General features: G+C 50.5%; 2 protein-coding genes across 12 annotated transcripts in view; both read right to left on the minus strand.

Annotated features, from left to right (window-relative positions):
• The window catches only part of Sptbn5 (spectrin, beta, non-erythrocytic 5), a 44,678-nt gene extending 30,605 nt beyond the window's left edge, over positions 1-14,073 (minus strand). For 8 of the 11 annotated variants that reach the window (XM_039106498.2, XM_039106496.2, XM_039106495.2 and 5 more), the window contains exons 1-12: positions 10,798-10,924; positions 10,255-10,506; positions 9,926-10,093; positions 7,804-7,920; positions 6,247-6,404; positions 5,599-5,827; positions 4,172-4,803; positions 2,417-2,555; positions 2,083-2,315; positions 1,698-1,851; positions 1,398-1,598; positions 1,055-1,312 (exon numbers count right to left, since the gene is read on the minus strand). In XM_039106498.2, coding sequence (XP_038962426.1) covers positions 1,055-1,312; positions 1,398-1,598; positions 1,698-1,851; positions 2,083-2,315; positions 2,417-2,555; positions 4,172-4,803; positions 5,599-5,827; positions 6,247-6,404; positions 7,804-7,920; positions 9,926-10,093; positions 10,255-10,506; positions 10,798-10,824 — 2,568 coding nt within the window. In that variant the 5' untranslated portion in view covers positions 10,825-10,924. Of the gene's footprint in view, positions 1-1,054; positions 1,313-1,397; positions 1,599-1,697; positions 1,852-2,082; positions 2,316-2,416; positions 2,556-4,171; positions 4,804-5,598; positions 5,828-6,246; positions 6,405-7,803; positions 7,921-9,925; positions 10,094-10,254; positions 10,507-10,797; positions 10,926-10,966 lie in introns of those variants that run through there. The other 3 variants (XM_063284960.1, XM_039106499.2, XM_039106501.2) reach the window with 3 other exon arrangements.
• A 158-nt stretch (positions 14,074-14,231) lies between these two features.
• The window catches only part of Ehd4 (EH-domain containing 4), a 63,884-nt gene continuing 55,518 nt past the window's right edge, over positions 14,232-22,597 (minus strand). Inside the window, exons 5-6 of the mRNA NM_139324.2 lie at positions 21,549-21,713; positions 14,232-16,549 (exon numbers count right to left, since the gene is read on the minus strand). Coding sequence (NP_647540.1) covers positions 16,013-16,549; positions 21,549-21,713 — 702 coding nt within the window. The 3' untranslated portion in view covers positions 14,232-16,012. The remainder of the gene's footprint in view (positions 16,550-21,548; positions 21,714-22,597) is intronic.

Below are 22,597 nucleotides of genomic sequence, written 5' to 3' on the forward strand. Positions count from 1 at the left end.
TGTCTGTGAGTGTGGTGTGTGTGTGGTATGTGGTGTGTGTGTGTGAGTGTGTGTGTGAGAGTATGTGTGTGTATGTCTGTGAGTGTGAGTGTGTGTGTGTGTCTGTGAGTGTGGTGTGTGTGTGGTATGTGGTGTGTGTGTGTGTGTGTGGTGTGTGTGAGTGTGCATGTGAAACTGTGTGTGTGTATCTGTGTGTGTGGTGTTCGTGTGTGTGTGTGAGTGTGTGTGTGAGAGTATGTGTGTGTATGTCTGTGAGTGTGTGTGTGTGTCTGTGAGTGTGGTGTGTGTGTGTGAGTGTGTGTGTGAGAGTATGTGTGTGTATGTCTGTGAGTGTGTGTGTGTGTCTGTGAGTGTGGTGTGTGTGTGGTATGTGGTGTGTGTGTGTGTGTGTGTGTGTGTGTGTGTGTGGTGTTTAGAAACAGCCTTGGACAAGGAATCAAAAGGCTTCTTTGCTGGAGAGTTCTTAGGCTGTAGCCTGCCCCATCTCATCTCGATTAACTCATTTGTAGAGGGTGGTGGTATTCTAGTTTCTTGTTAACACATAGATCCACTTTTTAAATTATTAATTATGAGAACTGTGGGTAAACTTAAAGGAAAAGGCCTTGGGGTGTGAGGAATCACGAGCATGCTGGAGCCAAGGAAAGCCTTCAGCTATCTATCAACGTAATGGCCAAGTTAGGTAAAACAATCTGGAGGCTCTAAATGCAGCTTTAAAGGTGCGTGGGACAGAGCTGGGCAGAGAAAGGGGAGAAGGGTGTGGGGCTTTTTTAAGGTTGCGAATTAAGGAACTGAAGTGACTTTCAGGATGAAGGGTGGAGAAAATAAAGCTTTTGGGGGCTTGTTCTTAAGTTGTGCTGGGCAGACCAGGCCAAGCCCAGCTGGACTCTATACTCTTAACTGCTTTACAGAGAACTACAAATGACCTATGACTGGAGATATTGGAATCAGGGGTCGAGGTTGGGGGGATGTATACCATCAGCTCTGGGCAGGGACACAAAGACTCTCACTGGGGGAGGGAGGAGCATGTAACACCAATACTCTGGGGAGACCTCACATTTGGTGTAGGAGGCACGTGTCTGGGTCCTTCCCGTGTCCCCGTGTGCACCATTTGCGACACCAGGGCTGCAGCAGCCCGCGCCTGATCCTCCAGTTCGCGCAGATCCACCGCGAAGGCACACAAGCCTTGCTCCAGACGCAGGTGTTGCTGCAGCAGGGCCTCGGAGTCTGACTGGTCCTTCCCGTAGGACGCGCTTTCCAATTGTTTCTGCCGCTGGAGAAGCCAGGAAGCCGCCTCGGCCAAGTCAGAAAAGTACTGTGTGAAGGTGAAAAAGGATGAGAGCTAGCACGAGCCTGAGTGCTCAGCCGCCCGGCGTCCGGCCCCGCCCCGCACGCTCTACCTGCCCAACTAGCAGTGCTGTTTGCAGCCGGGTGCGCCGCCTTGCGGCTCCAGTCCAGAGCAGTTGCCATATTCCCTGCACTGCTTCTGCCCTTTCCAGAGGATCTGGCTGTGTCAGGGGCTCTTTGACACTGAGGTTGCGTCCCCTCTGCATGAGATCTATACACACAGCCTGGTGGCGATGCAGTTCTGTTTCCAGAGCCTAGTAGGGTTGGGAGTGGGAGAATTGTGAAAGGAGGGAGAGGGTTACAAGCCTGACTGGCAAGGAGGTCGGGATGTCAGAGACCAAAGGAGCAGACACCTTGTGTTTCTGCAGAGCATTAGCGATCTGAGTGAGGTCCCGGCCCGGGGCTGCCTTCTCCACTAGCTGTCTGTGCTCTTGCAACCAGGCCTCCTCCTCTTCACAGCTGTGCAGGAACTGTGCCCGCTGGAGGGTCTGCTCCAGCAGGGTTCGTCTGGGAGACAGAAAGGACCATTAAGAGCATGGGGAGGGGGTTGCCCACTTGATCAGACCTGCCACGTAGGCAGATTTTCCCAGAATGGCTTAACAAGTAAGACCGAGGCTTCGGGGCTCAGGGGCAGTGTAGAGGAAGTTGCCAGACCAGAGGGATTTCTGCTTGGGCAGGAGATGATTAAAGTCACAGGGAAGTTGTACAGACAGTTGAGGAGTTGAGGCAGACCCTTACCGGGTTCTGACAAGAGACACCAGGCTGTGGTGGAGCTCATCTAGTGCTAGGGCTTTAGTCTGCAATGTCTGCACACTGGTGCCCTGGGAGGAGTCCAGCTGTGCCGTCTGGTGGACAAGACGATTCACATGGGTCCTGTGGGCTGACACCTGGGCCTCCAGCAGGTCATGGCTCTGCAGCAGCAACACTACTTCTGCCAGCTGTGGCTCACAGGCCGTGGAGCCCGCCAACCCCTGGGCAGAGACGAGTGGTCAATGCACTGCCAGGTGCTGGGTACCTATGGGCACCAGTGTTGGGAAACGACCTCCCAGAGTTCAGCTGATCTACTGCCCACCTGCAGCTCCCCAAGCTGGTCAGTGGCAGCCTCCACCTCCTGCAGCAGACTCAGCACAGCTTGCGTGCCCGCCAGGCACTTCCTCTCCTCCTGTAGACACTGCAGGAGTCTCCGCCAGCGCCCAGTAATTTCCTTCTGCCTAAAGAACATGGGGGAAGGGTGGTCTACCTCAGGTTGGGGCAAGGAAGCTTGGCTGCCCTGGAACAGTGGCACCTCTGGAGCCAGGGAGCCTGGAAGGTTGAGATTTTCACACACGCGCGCACACACGCACACACACATGTCCCTATCTCTATGGATGAAAACTGTCTTTCCAGACACACAGACTAAAACCACGTCAGCTCAGTTTCTTAACTCCAATCTGTTTGTTACTATCTTCAAAATATATCCATTGGTCTGGGCAGTCACGACTGCTATCCCAGGATCCGGGAGGAGAGGCCTAACTGCCAGTCTCAGGGCCAGCCTGGTCTGTATAGTAAGTTCTGTCCTTGGGATACCCTGTCTCAGAATCAAATAGGAAGTTGAGTTCAGAGCGCCACCGCTTTATCATCTCTCCACCAGGACTGTGCACCAGCCTCATAACTAAACAGGCCTGCCCCCTTCCGCCTGCCCCAGCATAGCATCCAGGTGATCACTGGCACAAAGGTTACAGTGTGTCACTCCTCTGCACAAGACTCTGTGGTTTCCTAACTTTCTGAGGAAAAGAAAAAAATCAGCCGAATGCCTTTGCTTTACTATTTAAGGCCCAGCCTGACCTCCATTCCCTCCCACACCCCTCATCTCCTGGGACTTGGTCCTGTGACCACGCCCCACCATTGCTACTTTTCAACCAGGTAAAGAATACACCACTTTGGTAGGCTGTTCTAGATGTTTCCTCTGCCCTCCGTATATACATGGTCCGTTCCCTTGCTTATCTCTGGTCCACGCCCACTTCCAGAGGCTGTGCTCTGGTAAGCCAAGCCACATCCCCCTGCTTTGGTCTCTCATAGTCGCATGCCTCTTTATTTTACTGAGAACTGAGTCAACAGATTTGTGCATGCTACTCCTGTGCTGTCACTGAATTAGATCAACAACGTTTGTTTGTTTTGTGAGACAGGGTCTCATTATGTAGCCCTGGCTGGTCTGCTATGTAGACCATTCTGGGCCTGCACTCATAGAGACCTGCCTGCCTCTGCCTTCCAGCTGCTAGGATTAAAGGTGTGCATCACCACACCTGGCTTGGCCCCTATTTTTAAAACTGCTCTCATATACTTTATTGATTTGTTATCTCTCTTGTTTTCCTTGCGAGGGAAGACATTTTGTTTGCCCACAGTACTGATAGATGATAGTGTTTTAGGATACGGTGGACGCTGAATAAATAAATGCCTGCTTATTGAGTGTGCTAATCAGAAGCTACCCGGAAAGAACCATGCTTTACCAGAAGAGGTAAGTAATACCTAGTGGTGACCTTGTGTGTGCATGGGATTATCTCTTAAGAGTGAACTTTGGGGCTGGAGAGATGGCTCAGCGGTTAAGAGCACTGACTGCTCTTCCAAAGGTCCTGAGTTCAATTCCCAGCAACCACATGGTGGCTCACAACCATCTGTAATGAGATCTGGTGCCCTCTTCTGGCCTGCAGTCACAAATGCAGGCAGAATGCTGTACATAAAATAAATTAAATAAATTAAAAAAAAAAAAAAGAGTGAACTTTGACTCCACAAACCACCTCACTCTTCTGTGTGCTGCAGGGAAGCCTCGGCTTTTTGTGAGGATGCTCACCTGCAGGCCACATCTGCCCAGCTGTGATACTCTTCCTGTTGGAGGATGTCTGCCATCTCTCCCAAGGCCTGGAAGCGCCCTTCTTGGGGCAGGAGGCCAGCCTCCAGCATGTTCAGCCTCTGAGTGGCTGCCTCCACTGTGGCCGGGTCGGTGAGGGAAGCTCTGGCCTGTTCTAGCATCTGCTCTGCATCGTTTAAAAAGCTTTCCCGGTGGGATGCCTTGCACTGAAAGCGGCGGGCCAGAGTGTCCAGTCGCTCCAGCTGTAGCAGCTTTTGCTGCATGGCCTGGCTTCTGGAGGCCTCTACTCTCTCTAGCTCTGCCCAGCACTGCGCCAGCTCTGCAGGGCCCAGGCCCTCTCGAGGTAGGAATGGCCTTCGGTTTTGGGCTCGGAGCGTTGTCTGCAGCTGGAAGAGCAGGGTCTCTGAAGCCCCTTGCTGCTGCAGCCGAGGCGGCTTTTCCTGGGCACGGAAGGAAGCAAAGGCTGACAGTAGCTGGCGCATGGCAGGCAGCGAGTCTGGGAAGTCCTGGGCCTCCAGCTGCATCTGCTTCTCTTCAATCCAGCAGAGCAGGTCAGCCGCCAGCTGCTCGTACTGAGCCTGCAGCACCTCCGTCTCCTGCAGCTGCAGCAGGACCTGGTGGAGGACCAAGCACTGGTCAGGCTACACTTAGGGTGGGCCTCAGAGCAAAAGCCCCACCACCGAGTATCAAGTGCCAGCCCAAGTTGTCCCTGTAGGCTGACACTCCTTCTCTCGGCTGAGGCTGCACTAAAATACCTCCCCTCCCGCCCCACAGATGGGCAGGGGTGTTATACACACACACCCAAGAGACTGCAGCACTCTCTCCACAACTGGGCCCGAGAGCACATCTTGCCTTCCTCCTCCATCCAATTTTGCCCTTTCCACTTCATCTGCAGGTTGAGGCACTATAGGTCGCTCCTCTGTCTTTTGCCTTTTCTTTCCTCTGCCCCTCTTCCTAAATCAGCTCGTAGTTCTTGACTCCCCACCACCATTAAGACACTAACCCTGAGGATAGCCTGTCCAGGCCTCAGCCTCTGCCCTCGCACCCACCGTGTAGCCCCCTGAAAGCATGGACCCAGTGTAGAGTCTGCTCAACAGAGCTGAGGAGCCATGCATGTCCTTTAAGACTTGGCTCTGTAAGCCTTTTCACCCCATCACAAGCTTAACAGTTTTTGAGGGCCGTGGAGGCAGAAGTCCAGAAAGGGTCACTACTCCACTGGCTTCTCATGTATGCCAGTGCTAGATACTTTACTGTCCCTCCTGTAGACGCTCAAACAGTCTTCCGTCATTCAGGAGTTGTCACCTCCATGTCACAGGTGGAGCACAGAGAAGTGAGGCCATTCGGCCAGGGCCATGAAGCCAGTAAGGCACAGGGACAGCCAGACAGACCTGCCTCCCTCTATTACTAACCTTAGCCAGCCTCCTCCGGGCCGTCTGCCCCTGCTGCAGGCGGGAGAAATAGTGGTAGTACTGAGACACATAGGTCATGATGGAGCGTTCATCTGGATGCCGGGCTGCCACGTCCTCTGCGTCCAGCAGCTGGGCAATGCCCAGCTGCTGCTCAGCCACGCGGAAGGCAAAGGACAGGTTATATAGCGGGCGGTCCAGACTCAGAGAACCATAATCCAGCAGGTCCGGCCTAGCAGAGGACAGAAAATTTGATTTTGGCCCGCTTATGCTAGCCATCCACTGTTAAGTGACCTTTCCTCTGAGAGTTCTGCAAGCTTCAGGCTGGAGTATAAACAGGATTTGATAGGAGGGAGGGTTACTGTGGTAGAAGGGCAAGGACACAGGACGGGGCAGACACTAGCTAGAGAGAGGGCAGGGAAGAGAAGAGGCACAGGAAGTAGGGAAGGCAGGGGTCAAAGGCAAAGTTGCTGACTGTGGCACTTAAAGGAAAGGGGAGGGCAGGCCTAGAGCAGGGCTCAGACCCAGGTACTCTCTGTTTATGGCCCACTGGTCCTTCTCTTTCCAGGGTGTAGAGCTGTGAGGAGGGGCAGGCAGCTTCCAGCCTGGGGCCCTGGCTCAGAGGGTGGAGGCCCCGGTGTTGAGGTGCACCTGTGAGCATGGAGCAGGGCATTAAAGGCAAGGCCGTCGCTCCAGCTTCGGGAGAAGTCGGTGATGTCCACATTGCTGTAGCTGGCTGTCTGCCGCTGGCACCACACCAGCAGGGCTTCCTTGGCAGAGAGCAAAGCTGCACTGGCCCCGAACTCCTCCTGGCAAGACAGCGAGGGGTTAGTGTGTGAAGTGGCTGGAAGGTATAAGAACCTTCTGGGACGCCCGAGACACTCCATGAAAGGGACTGGGGGGAGGCCAAAGAAAGGAGCCTCTTTGGATAGCAGCCTTTATCTCTAGAGCAAACCTCCAAGCAGTCTTCCCAAGGGGTCTTAGATGGATTCTCAGGCAAAGGAATGTTCTGATTTTTTAAAAATAACTTTTGAGAGATGGTGACTTAGTTAAGTGTAGTGTAGGTGACCAGGAACATAGAGGAGCTACACATCACACATATTGTCCAGGCACAGCCATGGGGAGGTGTGGCCTGATTCACGCTATGGGATCAGGTCTAAGGAGTAGGCTGATGGCTAACACTCCATGTTTCAAAAGGAGTCCCTTTTTACCCTTAAGGTCCCATTCTGCTATTTTTAGTGTACTGTGTTCCTTTCCCATGCTTTCCCACCTCATGGCCCAATCATGGTCTCAAGGCCCTCCCTCCTCATAAAGCTAATTCCTGAAGAGTAATTATTAACAACAGCCCTTCTGATGGGCCAGCCATAGGGGGCTCCCTATGGTCCTGCCCTCAAGCTTTCTGCAGGCTGGGCATGAGGCCTTCTCACATCAGCTCTCCGTGGCAGTCACTGAACCTTCATACATTGCTGAGATGAAGTCTATAACTTAACTTCCTCTGGTGGTGCCAGTGAAGTGTAAGAGAAGCTGGAACATTGCCCAGGATCCCAGCTAATCAGGGAAACAGCCCGAGGGCCCTGGGAATGCAACCTTTACTCACTGAGCCAATCCATGGGCCTCCCGTGTCAAATCCACGACTTTTAAACTTAGACTCTCAATCTCCCAACCCCCTGTGCCCATCCCACTGGCTCAGAGCTGAGGGTGATGCTTTGAAATTCATAGAACAGAAACTTGATAGATATAAGGACATTATATTTTCTGAGCCAGGTGTAGCACAAGAGGAGGGATAAGGAGGGATAGGAAAAGATGGAGACCATGAAAATACTGTTTCGTGGTCATCAAGATCCTGCAGACTGTAAACCTCTGTCTGATCTGGGGTCCCTTTACATATCTGACTTCCTCTGGTGGCACACTATGGTGTTGTGAAGGTGGCAGGGACTCAGTGACAAATGACAGTCCGAGAATGGAAGTGGCTGACGGCCACTAGTCACAAGTGAGTGACTAGTCCCCAGTCAGTGTGAAGAACTCTAGCTCTTATTTCAGCAGATGGCAACATTCTGGGTCCTTTGCCCCTAGATGAAGGGTGACTTCTCAGTCACTATTCCTTTAACACCAAGGGATCATCGACATGGCTGGAGTAGCTCTGCCCCAGGGGTCTGAGATGAAGCCAGGGCTGGGCTAGGCCGTGAGGCACTGGAGCCTGAGACGTACCCTGTCCAAGGAGATGTGGGAAATCTGGAAACGCAGAATGATGACCCAGAGGAGTCCCAGGATGAGTGACTGGTCTCCATCCACAATGTTCTCTGGCCCAATGAAGGGAACGGGTACCTGTGGGCACAGTTGATCGGGCTAAGCCATGAAGTCTATGGTCCTGAGGAAATGAGTCTAGGAGACCGTGGGATGGGAGGGGCCTGCCTCTTCCAGCAGAGGTCCCACAGGGAGAGCAGGTAAACAACAATGGCAGGGGAAGGATGGCTTTCTAAAGGCTGGGTCATTGGTCCAAGTCTTCAATAAGCTAGACTGGGCCACTGGGTAGAGGACCCTCAAAGATGGTGCAGAAAATGAGAGTTCTCAAGTGAGAACACACACACACACACACACACACACACACACACACACACACACACACACACTCACAGAGCCAATGTCTACCGCTTTCTTCTCCTAGTGTTGCTGCATCTCAAGGGGATGCTTGGGTCCCCGGATCATTCCCAAACCTCAGTCTCCAACCAGTGTTTCATCTCCAGCAGAACTATTAGAAGTTTAGAGTCCCCAGCCCCACCCAGCCAGATTCTCCAGAACCCAGGCCCAGGTCCAGTCATGTGCATCTGAGCAAACAGTGGGTGGCTGTGGGCCGTAAGGGTGAAACCTCTGTTCTGGGAGGACTGGTTAATTCATGACAGGTACACATCAGGGCCTCATAGGATCTGCCAGTTACCCTCCGGCTCCATTGTCTCTACCGAGTCGTGTGACACAAGGCTGAAGAATTCTGAGATCAGGACTCTCACACTTTGCTGACAGCATGCCTAGTACCTGATTCTGATGCAGGCCTTGGTGTCCTTGCATAGGCTGGCTGTCTCAGCTGTCTGAAAGTTATCCCCACATGTCTGCATGATTACAACCCTTTCTTCCATTAAGCCTCTAGTTTGGTGTGGCTTTCTCAACATTGGCCTACTCTAACCACCTTATTTGAAATTGAAACTGCATTTTTTTTTTCTCCCACCTAAACATACATAACTGCTCTCATCCCTGCTACGGTGAGGGTGTCGGCTTTGCTCCCTAATACAGCCTCAGTTCTTAGTATACTATGTAATAACAATGAGCTGAATGAACAAGGAAAAGAGAGATGCCCTATAAGACCAGAGCAGCCGAGTGCTGATCTCTAGTCCTGCCAGCAGAACCTCAGTAGGCATTGTACCCTGTGGGTGTTCTCTCTTGTACCCCACTGGTCTCTGAAGAATACACTGTGCGCTTCCCTCTCTCCTTGGCCCCCTCATCCCTCTGTATTCACCTCAGCTTGGAGCGAAGGAGAGCTTGTTTGTTCCTTCCAGGCTCTCCAGAGTCAATCCTCCCGACTTTGTGTTTAGCAATAATCTGCTGATCAATAAACTTGATCATAACGGGAGGCAATCAGCACATATTCAGGACTTTGTTGGTGGTGGTGTGTGTTTTACATATGTGTATTTGTCTTGGGATGACATGAATCCAGTTACTGTCCTATGTTACTCAGGGTAGCACCAACTTGAGATCCTCCTGCCTCAGCTTTTTTAGTGCTGGGATTAATTATGTTAACCACCACACCCAGCTCAGGAATTTCTCAATAACTGATTCTAGGGGAAGTCAAAGCTGTGGTTTAGCTGTGCTTGCTTGGGGTAACTCTCCTGTCCGGTCTTGACGATGGTTCTCTGAGCTATCTAGAGCATTTAGGCTGTCACCTCCATGAGTGTCCTGCTGTATACTATAGCTCATAAAGAAGCTGGGTGTGGAGGCACATTCCTGTATTTTATGCGTCCAGCTTTATGAAGTGAGAAGATTGAGAACACTCACTTTCTTCCAGCGAAGAACCCTGCAATTCTCCCTCGTTAGACGGTGATGCTTTCTGTCCTGATAGAGCTATTGATGGTCCCTGCTGTGGCCAGCTGGTGGCTGTCTAAGACAAGTATACAGGGCAAGGAGAACTTGGCTACACCTCTTGAGCCTCACTCAGCTGCACTTTTAGTATTCAGGCCCAGATCGCCTGCTCTGTCTGAGGCCTAGGCCTTGTTTGATGACTTCCGGCTCCTGCTCACCCAGCTCACCCTTCTCCATCAAGAAACACCTTTTCGGAACAAACCTTGGCCCTGAGGAAGGCCAGGGCATGGCTGTTGTTCTCCAGGAAGTGCACACGCAGGCGGCCTGGACTGGGCGCTGGCAGGGCCTCCCCAGAGATAAGCTCTAACAGCCGCAGTAGGTGGGCACCGTCAGCAAGCTCTGTGTACAGGTTCTGGATCCTGATGCCTACCTGAGGAGTGGATTGAGGCAGACGTAGGGGTCAGCCCAGCATTCCCTGCCCACCCCATTTTGAAGCCTGGGAGGGGTAGGCTAGAATAGCTACAGGTAAATGATTCCATAGCAGATCCCCAGGTTACTGGCCAGAACTGGAAGTACTCAGACCTTACTTACCCGTCCTAGTCGGAAGATGTTATTTATCCAGTTGATGAAGGTCTTCTCCTGCATGTGTGTATGCTGAGCCTGGAGCTTGCGGACATGGCCTATCTCATACTCAGAGTCCATGGCCAAACTTGAACTCAGCAGAGCTGAGTTTTGGGCCCGGCTCTCCTTGTCACAGACGCTGTGGTGGAGGGTTGAAGGGACAACTAGCCTATGAGCCTGTAGTTCTTTGAGGGTGAATGGCAACTGGACATTTCCCCGAGTCTGGAGGTGGCAGAGGGATGGGGGCTGGGAAGTACTGTGGATACCGATGATCCTCCTGCCAGGAGTCTGAGGCCCTATCTTGCCACATTGTCCCCATTGAAGGACAGAGATTGTGGATTAGAAAGAACCTAAGCCAGTAAGAAGCCTGACTGGTAGCCTGCCCTTGAGTGACCCAGAGTCACCCCCATCCCAACTTCCCAGACTCTACTCTGAACACCTACTGCTAGTCCTAGCACCACAGTCATTAGCCCCTGCTCTTTGGCTGGCAGAAGGAAGGTAGGGGCTGCTCACCTTGGCAGCTGATGTCCAGGTCCTCATTAGGAGGTCCCACTGCTGGATGTAGATACAGAATAGCAAAGCCTGGAGAGTGAGGGAGGCCACCAGAAAGGTCAGGCTATAGCCATAGTATGGCCCTCCCCTTTGCCAGCCTGTCAGCACACAGGCAGCATTGTCCTCCCACCTGCTACAGGGCGGGGCCCAGACAGGAGAGGGTGGCTCAAGAATGCTCTAGGCTTGTTGCTAGGGTGTCTCCTCCTTCATCCTCTACCCATCCCCTGGCTGCTTCTGCTGTTGGCAGGTGAGGAGGGTCTTGGCTCTGATGGTCTTGTTGGCTCTAGTGAGAACATTGCAAAATGCTGAGGTCTCAGCCAGAGGTATATATGACCGGGAAGAAAGCTGTGGACTCACTTTCTCTTCTGCACTACATCCTAGGATGATTGAAGGAGCAATCTGACAGCCTCTCCCTAACTAGGAATAGCCACAGGGTGCTGGAGTGTCCTGGGCTTAGCTCCCCAGGTCTTAAATAGATCTGGGCCACAAGCTCAATTTAGCTAAGCATTGAGAAGCCAGTGACAGATGAATTGTGACATAAGATGCCTGGGAGAGCAGCTCCTGTTCACAGTTCCCCTGTGAGCAACAACCCCTTCCCACAGGCTGCCTGCCAGTAGTCTTAATCTCCCCTCTCATAAGCCTTGGTCACAAGGACACTTCCCTGTGCTGTAGCCCTCCCTCCCTATCCTGGACTCTCCAAAGACAACCACACACAACCATCTAGAGACTGGGACCTGAGTTTAGCTAACCATCAGGGCAGGTGCTCACCCTGCCTGGGGTGCCTAGTGCCCCAGACTACAGTCAGCTCTAAGGAAGATTCTAGAGAAACTCTATATTCTTCCAGGCCCAGTTCCTGTTTTGTAGGGGAAGCCTTGTCTTCAGCCATAGCACCCTGAAGGTGCCCAGTCTCATCTGTAAGGGAAAACTTCATGGAAAAGCCTTCTGGGGTTGAGGAACTCTGGCCTTAGCTCCTCCAGGTTTGTGAGGTCTGAGGTCAGACAGAACTGTACCATGCTTTGTTGGTATGTTTAAGCAGAGATAACTATTTAGTTGTTTGATGTGGGGCTGAAGAGATGGCTCAGTGGTCAATGGCACTGGCTGCTCTTCCAGAGGACCAGGATTCAGTTTCCAGCACCCACAGGAGACTTACAACCTTTTGCAACTCCAGTTCTAGGGGGTCTGGTGCCCTCTTCTGGCTTCTGCAGGCACCAAGTATTCAAGCAGTGCACATACATACAGACAAGCACTTGTACACATAAAGTACAATAAAACAGATATTATTGGATGGGATTAGAGGACTGCTCTCCTACCCATGTCTCCCCCTGGCTCAGTGGCAACTAGAGCCACTGCATATTGTACAAGGAGCAGCTCCTCTTTGCCTGTGATGTGATTTCACCTTGGTGAAAAGGTCAATGGTTTTGAAATATTTGTCAAGAGACTGAACATTCTATTTGAGATGGACTGAATGATACAGATGGGTGTATTGGCCATAACTGAAAAACAGTCTAGCAGGAATAGGACTTCACGTGCTGTTTGCATCAGCATCCTAAACATTGTCATTGCACATCTGGGTTTCCTATGCCTTCCTCAATGCCTCCTCTCTGCCAGACCAATCTCCTCCCGCTTCCTCCTCTCAATACCTTTACAGCATCGTACCTATAAGGCCTTTGTTTTACATTACAGTTCTAGGGAAGAGGGACTATGTGGAACATCTTCCTAAGTGCTGGGGTGGTGACTGCTGAGAATTGAATTGAGAAACACATGTATTTTTAAACCAGTATCTGTGGTATGGGGAATGAAATACTCCAATTGGCTTAACCTAATCAGGATCCATCCTGGAAAGGGGGGAGGAGTCTATTCTACCCAAACCTCATGCCTCTGGGTAAGAATGAAAAAAAATAGTATGTTGTGCTAAATGACAGTCCAGGCTGGCACCCTCATGGGGTACATGAGTGACAGAGGAAAAGCCTGATGCCTTCTGCAGGTGGTGTACACCTGAGCCAGAGGTTCTTGAGGTGCATCAGATAGGCCTGCATCTCTGGAATGTGCTCAGATTCTCTCAGCCCACCCTAGTAGTACCCACCTCACAGTCCTTCAGCCTGGGCTTTCAACCTGTCAGGATTGTGAGCCTCAGTAGGGCCTTTGTCCTCAGTGAGATCTCTAAGGGATGGCCATCTCCTTTTAAAATGGACCCAAGGGACCACTTACCTCTTGAAGAGTGGGCACTTTACAAGAAGTCAGAGCCAGTGAGGACTGGTACTTTTAAGATTTTAAAGGATAGAGCATTGTGATTTATTGTTGCTAACTATTATGTAACCTGATTTGCTCTTGAATTGGGCCCTGGATTACTTGAATAAATTCAGGCTAGCCTGCCGATAGGCTGAAGCATGAAGCAATGCTACCTGGCCATCTGCTACCCCAAGAGCAGGTCTACAGGTCCAAGGACAGTTTCTTTCTCCTTGCGCTCAGCAGGGCTCCACTGGAGGATAAGGATAGCAGGACAGCTGAAGTGCTTACTTCTCCTCACCTGCAGAGGGTCTTGTGATCCAATGCCTGGTGGTAGTTACAAGTAGGGTCTTAAGAACCAGGGAGAGCACCAAGTAGGTATGTAGTCAGACTTTACATACTTCATTTCCCCCCAGTGTGTAACACTCTGACCTGGCTTCTTTGAAAACTGGGGTGATGTACTGAAGGCTTGGTCAGTAGGGGTGACTGGATCATAAGGGTTCTGAATTTATCCATGGAAGGTGAAGGGATAAGGAAGCAGGTTACTGAGGCATGCCTTTAAAGTCGCTGCCTTGGGTCTCTGCTCTTTGGCTACCAAGAGGCACCAGCCTCCTCTGCCGTGTGCTCCGGCTGCTATGGTATTCTGCCTCACCTCCAGTTCACAGCTGACCTCTCAGACTATTGGCCAGTTTAAATTTTCCCTCCTTGAAATTGAATTCTGTCAAATATTTCTGTGACACAGAAAACGAACATGAGGGTGGGGCAAAAGAGTAAACATATGCATGAGGCAGGAGGAGTTTCTGAACAGTCTAGGAACTGTGCATTCATCGGTCCTGAGAAGACACAATCTTTCATTTTATCACCATTTCTGGTGTTTGTTCTTCCGGTAAAGTTATTATGAAGAACAAGATAATGTTGCAAAAAGTAGACCCATGATTTCTTTTTGTTCAAGAACATCACTGGGTCAGAGCAGGGTAAGGCTTAGCTGAGAGGTTTCTCTCAGCAGAAGATGGAGAGGAGTGGGGAGGGAGACCCCAGAAATCTTAGCCTGCTGTCCCTAGAAAGGCCTCCTCTGAGGTTCTGTATAAAAGCTACTTGGTCATATTTACATTGAATATACAGACGCATTTTAGAGAGACTCATGAGACATACATTTGTGATTATATTTAGGTAGATATATGCCAACTGTGCAGAGAAAGCAGAAGACACTTGGGAGGAAAGGCAGCCCCAAGGCATCACCACTCTGTGGACACCAGGGTCTTCACACCACAAAAATGCCCACATTCAGTTACAGCCCCAGGATCAAATGTTCACCTGTGTGTGTCCAATTAGTAAGAACATGCTTTCAGAGTAAAGGGCACCATGTTTCTCTTAGAGCAATTATTTAGACAGTAAGATAGGGAACGTGAGTGATGACGTAAGTACTCTTGTTTTACACAGACTACCATAACACTAAGGATGTAGCTCAGGCTGGCTTCGAACTCATGGTAATCCCCCTCCATTTGCCTCTCAAGTGCTGGGATAACAGGGGTGAGCTTCTAGCATTTTCTCTTGTCACTGGTTCTGACCCTGAGGTTGCCAGAGGCAAACAATTAGGGGTTGGAGTGTTTTTGTGAAGGTTCACATTCATTCATTTCTGGTGCTGTTGGGGCTGGGCCATGTGGTCACTGCTGTGCTGTGACTCCTGCTTTGTCAGTGATGGTGACAGTGCTCCTCAGCTGTGCCACAGAGCAGGGTACAGTAGAAGCAGCCCCTGTGCCTGAATAAGTGGGGCAGAGAAATTCAAGGGCTTGGGAGAGAACACTGAGCAGTCAGAAGCAGCCTGATCCTGGCCCCAGATGGGCACTCCTGATGTGAAGTGTATAGCTTGGAAGAAAAGGTGTTACAGAGAGATTTCTGCACAGGCTTCATTGTGTGAGAAAAACACAACTGGACACAATAAAATGCATTTTTTTCTTTAAAAATCAAACCAAAGCATCAATACCAAGACACTGATCTCTTCCATTGATGGCTCAGGATGGGGCTGGTCTCTTTACTTGGGTCCAAAGGCTCTGGGACTCCACACAAATCAAGACATGGCTTTATTGAATTTAAATTCTACCACCTACCCAAAAGCCTTGGGGACATTCAGTGGTCAAAGGGCACACTTAGTGACAGACAGGAACTGTCTCTTTCCTTACGTCTGATAAATTAGCTCTGCTGTAACCTATGGATGAAATGCAAGGAGGCAGTGCCCGGGCTTCAGCGTGATTTGAGGTCTAGAGGTCTTCCAGGGGGCCACAGTTTGTGAATTCCGACTTTGCTGAGCGGGAGGCTTGGCAGGATCAGGCAGCAGGTGCTGGGACAACACTGGCTCTCCTGGCCTGGCTGCCTACTCTGCTGGGGGCTGCAGATGGCCCACAGACATGGCACATCCTCTTTCAAACCTGGGGATCAGTCTTCTCTTTGGTGTCAGTCTGTGGAGAGCAGAAGCTCTCTGCTCTGTTCCCTCTCTAGCTAGAGCAGGAAACACAGTAAGAAAAATAAATTAGGTCATTTGCCGCCTCTCAGTGCCTGTGAAGGACAGAGGTTCATGGTAATGAACTGTCCAGCACAGCCCTGAAGACTCCAATGAGCTTCCTCACTCCCTGAGTCCCCAGAGTTCGCCAGCCTGTGTCACACCTATATTCTTTGGATAATTTCTTTTTCTTCTTAGACCTTTATCTTCATATCTATATATTGCTCTTCTTAATTTTTTTTTATTTTTTGTCTTCTTAATATTTTGATAGAAACTTAGGGACTTTAGAGGTATAAGGACATTATCTAGTGTCCAGAATCTGCCCTCCCTGCCCTACATATGAGGAAACTGAGTCACGGAGAGGACAGAATCTTGGCCAAGGACATTCAGCAAGTCAGTGGCAGAGCAGACTTCAGGCCCAGGCACCACCCCTCCCATCCCAGCTCTGTACTCTCAGTCAGCCTTTGGCAGGGACTTCCTGTGCGAGGGGGGCACAAGGTGAGGGGGCAGGCTGTTTGGGAGCTCATAGCCATCCAACTTGATCTTGATGAGGTGCTTGGCCAGTGCAAACTCCTCTTCGTCCAGCATGCCATCGCAGTCACAGTCGGCCAGCTTCCAGATCTTGCCCAGGACACTGTTGGGCAGCTTGGAGGTCACCATTTCCTTCTTGGCATTGACACCTGATATCTTGCCATTGATGGGTGACAGTGTATAAAAGAGTTCATCATACACAGGCTTGTCTTTAGCCACGACCCACTCTTCCTCATCAGCACCCTCCTTGGCTCCCTCCCCATAGCCCTGGTTGAAGGGCCCCTCTGTGGTGCCATCGAAGGCACCACCCTGCACCATTTGCGTGGGCATGTTCATCTCCTCCTGGCTAATGAGGCTCATCAGGGATGAGATCTTGTTGGTCAGCATGTTGTCCACAGCCTCGATCAGCTTGGGCTTCAGTGAGTGGAACTTGGTGAAGTCATAGTTCTCAAGCTGCTCCTACAGGAGGGGAAACAGATTTGGTGTTATGTTCTCTGCAGGAGGCACTGGAGGGCATGGGGTCTCCCTTAAAGCAGCCATACCCTGTGCCAATCAGAAGACCTCTTTGCTGGGACACCAGTGTCCAAGCTTACCAGATGCAAGAGGAGCTTAGAACAGAAACAACCATCAGGGTTGAGAAGTGGCTTTTTGTAGAGCAGCTGCCATCTCTGTGGCTGCAGGAGTTACAGCGACCTCCTACGACGTGAAAACCCTTTCACCTGCACTTATGCCTTGGAGAATTAGTCTGCTCTCACAAAGGTTCTGATAACACATCGGTTACTTCCATAACAGTCCAGAGAGTGGAGAAGGACAGCATTAAACCTTGCTTTACAATCCCAGGCTACCCAGGTGAGTAAAGGCTGCAGGCCACGTCTGCTCGTTACTGTGCTTTGTTAAAAACTCAGGGACCATATTTAGGAAAAAAAACCTATCATGTGAGAATTCTGTAGCTGGCTGGGTGTGGTACTATATTTTATAATCCCAGCACTCAAAGGTCAAAACTGTAGAGTGGCTGCAAGTTTGAGGCTTTCCTGGTCTATATAGCAACACCCTGTCTCACTTGCCCTGGTTTCTGGGGAAAAGAACTTTGTTCTTGGATTATTTGAAAATAACAATGATGAGCTTGGGGCACACGCTCCTTGGCTTTAATCTCTTAGGAATGAACCTAGGAGGCTCCAGAACTGGAAACCTGTAGGGAAACCCCACAGAGGCACGGTCTACACTGAAGCTTCTCCAAGAGGGTACCCGTCAAGACTGTGGGGGTCTTGTGGCTGTAGAGTAATCAGTTATTTCAAAAGTATGGACAAATGAGCACAAGTTGAAACCGAGGCAGCAGGGTGAGCCTCAGAGCCAGGTCTCCACCCCATTTCATGGAAGAAGTGGCCTGTCAGCAGAGGACAGGCCCTAGAGAGGACTGGGAAACCGAGTCACTGTCCTTCCAGGCGGAAGCCAGCTTCCAGGGAGGAGGGTCACAGAGGCTCTCTGGGTAGCAACAGAGAGCCTGTCCTACCTAGTTTCTCTTTGCTTACTCACACATCCATACTTGCGTGCCCTACCTACCCACCTCTATCCATCCTTCACGCAGCCATTGGGAATCTACCCCTTATCATTGCCACATCGACTGCTATGCCTCCGACACTCTCCCAGGCCCAGGGATGGGCTCTGCTTCAAGGAGCCTTGTTCACACAGGAGGAAGACACCAGCTGTTCAGTGTCTACTTTCCAAAGAGACTTGTGCAAAAAGGCTAATGTGAAATACAGAGTCAATAGAAAGAAGTAATCAGAGGGGGAACGGACATCACACAGGTGTCTGGAGTTAAGGAAGCCGCTTCCTTCAAAGACATGTGAACTCAGAACTCTGGTTTCCTTGGACACTCTGGGAGAACCTCATTTATTCCCTGCTGTGGCAGATGGGACTATAGTTGAGCTTTCTCTGGCCTTGAGCAGGGAGAATTACCTAGCACTTAACATCAGAAGACTTAAAGACCTAATGAAAAATGGTCTTCCTAGTAAATACAGAAGCATTGAGAGAGTGTGAATGTGTCGTGTGTGTGTGTGTGTGTGTGTGTGTGTGTATGTGAATGTGGTGTGTGTGTGTGTGTGTGTGTGTGTGTGTGTGTGTGTAAGTGCATGCCTGTGCATAGTCCAGAGGCAGCTGTCAGGCATGTTCTTCTATTACTCTCAGCTGATTTGTTTGAGGCAGGGTCTTTCCCTGAACCTTGACTTATATTTCTCAGGTATAACAAAAATTGTGATCTCCAGGGTATATGGCAGGGCAGGAATTCTGTGTTCACATTTGGAAGGAGAGTCCTGGCACTTAAAATGTAGAGGGGACAGAGCCAAAAGCTGACAGCCTACTGTGTCTTCAGAATGGACCTCCCAACAAACTTGCAAGAAGCCAGCATTTTGCTATTTAACCTGCTGTGATGAAACCCAGTTGTGTGCACCTGGTTGAGACCTGCAGCAGGCAGGAGGGCTATCTACAGTGAGTTCTGGTTTCTAGGTCCTGCGTGCTCACTGGCTGATTAGGGCCACAGAATTCTAATCATTTCCACCCTCAGCACCAACAGTGCTGCCAGTACTCAGGCCTTCTGCTGACAGTGCCACAGCGAGAGCACAAATGGCCAGCTGTGGAGGAGGGATGTAGGCCTGCCTACATAACATTCCGTTGCTGCTGGGTAAGTAGTCTGAATTCCCCTGGGTGCAGGGACACCTACCCCATCCTTGGGGACTGAGTCTCAGTCCTGAGCACACAGGGTACCTGTGTCTGGCAAACAGACATGTGGGGATTATGTCTGCCCAAACAGTCTAGCAACCTGCAGAGGACAAGGATTCCGATGGCAGCTGGATGCAGAAACAAAGGGCAAACGGCCACAATTGCAGGAATGACTAGGAAGCCACAGCCATGTCTGCCCAGACTGTCCTCTCTCGTCCTTGTGCAGACCTGAGCACAGATATGGAGGACAAGCTATTACTGTCAGTTGAAAACTGTTCCAGCAGTTTTCAAGAATGTGAGGGCAGAGCAAGGGAGATGATGATGGCTCTGCTGCCCTCTGCTGTTCAGACATTGCAACTCATTCACACGGGCATCAAATTCTTCAAGCCAACTGAGCAGTAAGTAACAGCAAGGTGTTTCTAGTGTTCTCAAGTGCCAGGACAGTCACTGTGTAATGGGCCAGATTGCCTGTCCTGGCACCAAGGGGACCAAAACACACACTTGATTCAGTGTAACAGACCTGAGACCCCCTGACTAGGGGGCTCTCTCTCCAGGGTTTTTCTGTGTATTCCTGGCTGTCCTGGAACCTGCTCTGTAGACCAGGTTGGCCTCTTAACACACAGATATCCTGCCTCAGTGCTGGGATTCAAGGTGTGTGCCACCACTGACCAGGAGGGCATAGACCTACAGTCAGCTGTGCTGAACCACCCTCATGGCCCCGACATATGCCCAGTTTGTGTTGTTTCCAAACGTCAGTCTCTTATCTCGAACTCACACACAGTTGGTGTCAGCTGAATGCCTGTTGCTGAGGACCGTAGATCTCAATGCCTCAGGGAAGGAGCACGCTCAGCATGTATTTCCTGAGCATCTTCTACATTCGAGAGCAGCAGTTCCCAACCTGTGAGCTAGAGTCCCTTTGGGGGTCGCACATCAGCTATCCTGTATATCAGATGTTAATGAAATAATTTTATGGTTGGGGGTCACCACAACAAGAGGAAGGTTATTCCTGACCATGGGATTATCAGCATAGGCTTAGACTCACCCGCTCTCAGCTGAATGGACTGTGGCTGCTCCCGAGACTCTGGTTTCCCTAACTCTTCCTTCCCCAGGGATTGTCCTTTGTCCCAGCTCTGGAAGAACTGGGTGTCTTTTGATCAAGATGAGCCCGGATTAATTTTCACTAACAGATACAGGTTCAGAGTCTGTCTCTGTCATGGGAACCCATGTGAGACCATGGGAACCCATGGGGCCATGTGAGAGGCTCAGAGGGGCTGGGTAGAGCTACAGGGCCTTAGAGCAGTGGTTTGGGCAGTGTAACAGCAGCTAATGAGCACATATGTGTGGTACCATGATACTCGGGGGGTATTTCTTCATAATTTTCATTTAAAGCAAGATGGTAAGTTCCCTTCCAAACTCAAGTTCCCTTATGAAGGGTTCAAGGGAACAACTGTTCTGCAGTTGGGCCATGGAGTGCAGGGCATAACCTAAGGTGTAAAGAAAAAGTTTCAGCTGGGCAGTGAGGGCGCACACCTTTAATTAGCACTAAGAGGCAGAGGCAGGCAGAGCTCTGTGAGTTCCAAGCCAACAGGAACACTGTCTCAAAGGAAAAAAAAGAAGTTGTCTCTGGGAAAAGACTAATGGCCTGACCTCAAGTTAGCCATCTTGTGGCCAGAAAAAAGGAAATTCCTCTTCTGAACAGAACACCCATTTTATTGCTAGAAAGAAAAAGTATATCTCTGTATTTGTCATAAAACAATTCCCTCCTACTTGGTTGTCTAGTCCAGCCTTGATATGAGGGTTTGTGCCTGGTCTTATCACATCTTGTTATGCTGTGTTCAGTTGATAGCCTGGGAGGCCTGAAGAGCAGTGGCTTTGGGGGAGGGGTAGTGGGAGGGAGGTTGAAGGGGGGAGGGGAGGCTTTGACTAGATCCCCTGACCAGATCATAGCAGAAGCACTCACCTTACTGCAAACATAAAGAGCTGCCACCAGAACAGTGAGTTTCATCCTCTCCCCGGCACCCGCCATGTCAGCACTTCATGTATCACAGCTGACCTCACCTTTGTTTTGCCCACTCCCTTCTTCCTCATCTCCCTCTGAGGCCAGTGGGGAAGTAAGCCCCAACTTTAGCCATGCACCCACTTAGCCATTCTTGTGTCGTGGAGTAACACAGCAGTTGGTCTCAGGGCAAAACCTATATTTAGTCTACCTAGCAGTTTCTTAAAAATTGAAAAAGGGGTTGGGGATTTAGCTCAGAGGTAGAGCGCTTGTCTAGCACGCGCAAGGCCCTAGGTTTGATCCCCAGCTCCGAAAAAAAGAAAAAAAAAAAAAAAAAGAAAAAAATTGAGGCCAAGTTTGAATGGTGATTTACATACAGCTCTAGACTTTAGCTTCTTTTGACTATTGGGTTCATATTCCCACAGGACAGTGACTCCTGGGCTAGACAGCCCTACCCCACATAGGCATGCCATACATTCTTCAATATTCCTTGACCCACAGGACCCTAACGAGCTCCCACTCGGCAACTGCGGAATCATTCTCCTTGTAGACATACTTTGGGAACCCACATCTCTACTAGACATGAGGCGACAAACAGCTGACATGGCTGCAGGCACCTGAGTTTACATCATGTGCTCTATAGAGAAAGGGACTGCGAGCCTGTGCAGATGTAACCACCTAGGCAACGTGGGAAGGAATTGTAGATCCTACAACTTTCTTGTGACCCTGTTATAGATCTCCCAGTACCTGCATGGCCTTGACCTCAGGGAAGTCCCCTGCAGAAATCTGGTATTCTCGCTGCAGCTGAACATAGATTTCTGGAAGTCTGAAGATAAGTTCTCGCTTCTTATTTTCTTTTCCAAACATACTGGGCATTTCCTTCTTCAGGTAGCTGATGATGTAGGCGTGGACCTGAGGGGATATGTCAGGTGAGCACATCATCCTTTAGAGAAGAGACAAATGAGACCCCATTCCATGTAGAACTTTGGTTCCTCAACCACAACAGAAGGTGAGGAGCCAGGATATAGGAGCCAGGAGCCTAAGGGCGGCTGGAATGTACTTCCAGAACTCCAGAGTGGCCTGCACCAGGTAATCTGAGAGCTCTTAAGGAGTAGCCAGAGGGAGCAGATATGCTGAGACTACATAGGGAGGATAAGCAGAGAGAAGCCCGACATTAAAGGCTGGGTAAGGGGGAAGGCCCAGAAAGACACTGGGAGGCAGGATGTGACAGATAAGGTATATGAGATGACAGGGCAAGAGAAGAGGTGACGTCTGAGTTAGATCTGTGAAGATCAGTAGGAGATACAGTGAGTACAGCGGGAGAGGGTGCTAACAAGCTGGGTGAGTATTTGGGTTGGTGTGCACATGATCCAGAGGTGGGAGGTGGGCTGCGTCCAGACCTTGCTCAGCAGACATTAGGAGCCACTGGAGGATTCATGGTGAGGCTTTGCTGACCTAATGCTTGAACAAATGGCCCTCCAGGGTCAGAGAAGACAGAATAATGGTGGACAGTATGACACTTGACCGAGAACCAGGTGGTGGGAGGTAAAGCTGCACAGAGACCGTCCTAGGGATTGTGTCTCCAAGTTGATCCCAAGAAAGGGCAGCGGACTGTACCCGCTTGTGTAGTGGTCCTGGTGTCTGGGCAGGAAGTGCAGACCTCTAGTAGAAACAATCTCCACAGTGACTAACCAGAAAATGAAGAGAAAGTTTCACCTGTGGCCTGCAGGCACCAGGAGGTTAAAGTGGAGTTTGACAGTGAGTGGTTCATGTACACAGGAAGAGTGCTCTGTGAA

Source organism: Rattus norvegicus, chromosome 3, assembly GCF_036323735.1.
Source record: "Rattus norvegicus strain BN/NHsdMcwi chromosome 3, GRCr8, whole genome shotgun sequence".
Lineage (NCBI taxonomy): Eukaryota > Metazoa > Chordata > Mammalia > Rodentia > Muridae > Rattus > Rattus norvegicus.